The following is a 3,985-nucleotide window of genomic DNA, read 5'->3' as shown; positions in this document are numbered from 1 at the left end:
GGTCCAAACCCCATGTACAGTAGAAGCATTGTGTGCCTGATCATAATAGGAAAAACAACTCTTTGCCCCACAAAGGTCTCTGGGCCAACACGGTGTAACACCGCTCATTCGTCAAGAAGCATGGGTGGATACAGAACCAGTAAATCATATGCATTTGTGCACACACACACACACACACACATGCACAAATGCAAACACACACGCACACACACACACACACATGCACAAATGCAAACACACACACACACACACACGGTCTTACCACCAGACAAGAATGTCTTATGAACGTGAGGTCACCTAAATGGCAACTTGTGACTGGAGGAGATGACCTTCATACTGAGTTAAAATAGAGCTGATGGCTGTAGGGTGTATTTACAACTTTACATCTTCTTACACCCCCGGTGTGTGTCTGTGACTGTGACTGTGTGTGTCTGTGACTGTGTGTGTCTGTGTGTGTGTGTGTCTGTGACTGTGTCTGTGTGTGTCTGTGACTGTGTGTCTGTGTCTGTCTGTGTCTGTGTCTGTGACTGTGTGTGTGACTGTAAGTGTCTGTCTGTGTCTGTGTGTGCCCAAATGCGTGCAAGTGAAGAGTATTGGTAAACAGTGAGCTAGTCTCCTTCTAATTCTCCTCAGGTATCATCCTAAGAACGCATGGTGAAATGAAATCTGTTTTAGAGCCTGCCGTCATTGCCGTAACCCGAGGGTGACATCCTAGCTAAAAGCCTGCCGCCCTTTAGGGTCAATGTGGTCTGAGCACTGACAAACGTGCCTCGGAGATGACCCGCCTCAATCCACAGCCACATGGGATCATTTTTTGTTGTTGTTGTCATTACCGCTATGCATTACAGTAATGGAGGAGGACAAAGGAGCCTCTTAAAGAAGAAGTTACAGGTCTGTGAGAGCCAGAAATCTTGCTTGTTTGCTTGTCTGTCATAGTTGAAGTGTACCTATGATGAAAATTACAGGCCTCTCTCATCTTTTTAAGTGGGAGAACTTGCACAGTTGGTGGCTGACTAAATACTTTTTTGCCCCACTGTATATGTATTTATGTGGGAATTGCATACCTTAATGCCTTAATGTTTATCTTTGCGTGTAACCATGCATATGTACACTGCAAGCACAGCTGACTAGCTATATGGTTTCCCCCCCACAACCATTTGGATTATCTAACCTATACACATCTAGGATCCCTCTAAATCTTTTTGTTTGTTTCAGTCTTTCCCTTTACATTCGTTCCCTCTCTCCACCATTCCCCATCTCTACCAAACACACTTCTCTCCCTTGCTCCTCTCTCACTCCGTTTCTGTTTATTTAGGGAGACTGACTCTGGACGACTGATATGGAAGCCGGAACCGTGACTAAGAGGAGTGGGGGGGGGGGTTGATGGCACAGAGAGAGAACGAGGGAGGGGCAGTGAAGTTGACTGGGTAGCGAGACAGAGCTATAAAAGCCATTGCCGGAGCTGTCTGTGTCAGTAGCAGAGCTATAGAGAACCAAGAAGGAAGAACTGTGTGGACAGATATATTGGATCTCCACTCACACGGGCTCTACTGGGATTCAAATACTGGAGAATTGGAAAACAGAAGCCAAGGCTTGACAGAGCAGCTCTTTGGTACAGACACTGAGTTTCATCATCCACGACTTTGGAAGATTCTATGAGAGTTTGATGTGTTTGTGAGAGAACTCTGCTTCACTATCAGAGAAAGAGCCTCTGACAGAAGAGGAGGCACCCAATAAAGAGAGAGAAGAACTTTGGGACGCGAAAAAACAACTGCTTTTCACACGTGCTTTCACACTCAGTGCTCCACACATGGCTGTTGTCCGTCCGATGCCCATGGAGACCCAGGGCTTCCACCACATGGCTGTTGTCCGTCCGATGCCCATGGAGACCCAGGGCTTCCACCACATGGCTGTTGTCCGTCCGATGCCCATGGAGACCCAGGGCTTCCACCACGTGCTGCCTGCCCACTTGCTCTCCTCGACCATGGAGGAGTTCCCCCAGCAGCTCCCCGTCCCCAAGGGGCCCGCCCGTGGCAAGAGTCGCCCCCGTCGGCCCCGTGAGGCCCGCTTCAAGACCCAGCCCGTCACCTTCGCCGAGATCGCCGAGGTGGAGGAGGAGGGCGCCTCGCCCCTGGAGGAGGAGAGGGCGCGCCGGTCTTTCCTGCAGTCCCTGGAGAACCTTCGCCGGAGCACACAGGCGCTCTACTGCCCAACGACCGGCCGCCGCACAGCCACGCCCCCACAGCAAAGCCTGGACTCCAGTGACTCTGACACTGCCCAGTGAGGGGCGGAGCCTGAGGAGAAATAGAACGTGTACGCCACCTTCCTGGCACTGACACGCCCCCTTTTCCCTACAATTTTTTGCTGCACACGGGGGCCCAATGAACTGAGCTCGACTGATCTCCAAGCTGCTCCTGTGTATATAGAGGCCATTCTCCTTGAAAATATATGTTTCTACATACAAATATACTGTATATTAGCATATCGATATACACTGAGTATACAAAACATTAAGAACACCTGCTCTTTCCATGACATAGACTGACCAGGTGAATCCAGGTGAAAACTATGATCCCTTATTGATGTCCCTTGCTAAATCCACTTCAATCAGTTTAGATGAAGGAGGAGGCAGGTGGTTAAAGAAGGATTTTTAAGCATTGAGACAATTGAAACATGGATTGTGTATGTGTGCCATTCAGAGGGTGAGATAATTGAGACATGGATTGTGTATGTGTGCCATTCAGAGGGTGAGATAATTGAGACATGGATTGTGTATGTGTGCCATTCAGAGGGTGAAAAGGGCCAGACAAAACATTGAAGGTCCATTGAATGGGGTCTGGTAGTAGGTGCCAGGCGCACCGGTTTGTGTCAAGAGCTGAAACACTGCTGAGATTTTCACGCTCAACAATTTCCCGTGTCTGTCAAGAATGGTCCACCACCCAAAGGACATCCTGCCAACTTGACACAACTGGGCCATCCTTTGTTTACTAGGCAAGTCAGTAGAGACCATGCCCTGACTAATTGAGGATGTTCTGAGAGCAAGGAAGCGAGGGGTTATTAATGTTTTGTACACTCAGTGTATGTGGCTATGGTATGCATTTGAAGCATGTTTTTGTAAAGAACTCTACCTAGTAATATATATCACTGGCTGGATTATATTGCTAACGCTTCTCAGAGAAGCTAGGGTTAGCACATTAGCTTTGACACGGTGTTGAATACACCTCTTCAGATAGATTCCTTTTCTACTGCCCGAGGACTTCAGGACAGGAGGCCTTGTTTGTTTTTTTTGTACCTATTATATTCTGCTTCAAGGAGATTGAAGTGTAGTCATGACAACAGCAACAACAACAAAATGCTCATTGGAGATTTGACTGACTAAACTCTGAAAGCATCGACCGACCACTGAAAGTGATTCAACGGTAACAACAGTTAGGAGATACTTTGAAACGCTTTTGGCACAGCTCTTACTTCTGTGTGAAGCTCCACAGATAGAAAACGACCTCTCATCCTTCATCTTGAAGATAGGAACAAAAAAAAGCGCTTTCCAGACGTGAAAATATGTATTCTCTTATTTTGTTAATAACACGCCAAAACTATACCTTTTATTTTGTTCGTTGCCTCTTTTGACTTCTTAAAGTCACTCTTGATTTTTAAGATAAATATCATTTATACATTTGTTTTACATCTATATTTGTTATGTTGTACTTTAATAAATATTTGCAAATATATCCTGTTGTTTTCTCTTTTGCTCACATGCAAACACGATAGAACTTTAGTTGCTAATTCTTTACGTCAAATTTTGGCTTGAACGTTAACTGAATGTCAATCAATCTATTATATCATTATAGGATGAGATAAGCAATGAGTTCTGGGACAATATTTCTGTCACTTAGGCCTCCATTCCAGCATTGGGGAACATCCCTCTTCTTTTTTTAGGGGAGGGGGCACCTACACAGCTGACCCTTGGAGACCTCTAGAAGACTCT

At 46.2% G+C, this 3,985-nt stretch overlaps 1 protein-coding gene across 2 annotated transcripts; it reads left to right on the top strand.

Moving 5' to 3' along the window:
• Positions 1 to 1,418: 1,418 nt before the first annotated feature.
• On the top strand, positions 1,419 to 3,728 carry LOC110521253 (uncharacterized protein C11orf96 homolog). Of its 2 annotated transcripts, XM_021598701.2 has the most exons (2): positions 1,419 to 1,906; positions 1,955 to 3,728. In XM_021598701.2, the coding sequence occupies exons 1-2, from the start codon at positions 1,811 to 1,813 to the stop codon at positions 2,282 to 2,284; spliced, it is 426 nt and encodes a 141-aa protein (XP_021454376.1). In that variant the 5' UTR covers positions 1,419 to 1,810; the 3' UTR covers positions 2,285 to 3,728. The 2 variants fall into 2 exon arrangements, with proteins under 2 accessions (XP_021454376.1, XP_021454374.1); XM_021598699.2 differs by having other exon boundaries at positions 1,421 to 3,728.
• Positions 3,729 to 3,985: the final 257 nt, after the last annotated feature.

Source organism: Oncorhynchus mykiss, chromosome 30, assembly GCF_013265735.2.
Source record: "Oncorhynchus mykiss isolate Arlee chromosome 30, USDA_OmykA_1.1, whole genome shotgun sequence".
NCBI lineage: Eukaryota > Metazoa > Chordata > Actinopteri > Salmoniformes > Salmonidae > Oncorhynchus > Oncorhynchus mykiss.
The sequence above is the reverse complement of the archived record's forward strand: the minus strand, read 5'-3'. Positions and strand labels throughout refer to the sequence as shown.

Bases quoted from the DNA above. Each gene is read 5' to 3' on its own strand.
- LOC110521253 (XM_021598699.2), top strand. From the start codon at position 1,811: ATGGCTGTTGTCCGTCCGATGCCCATGGAGACCCAGGGCTTCCACCAC.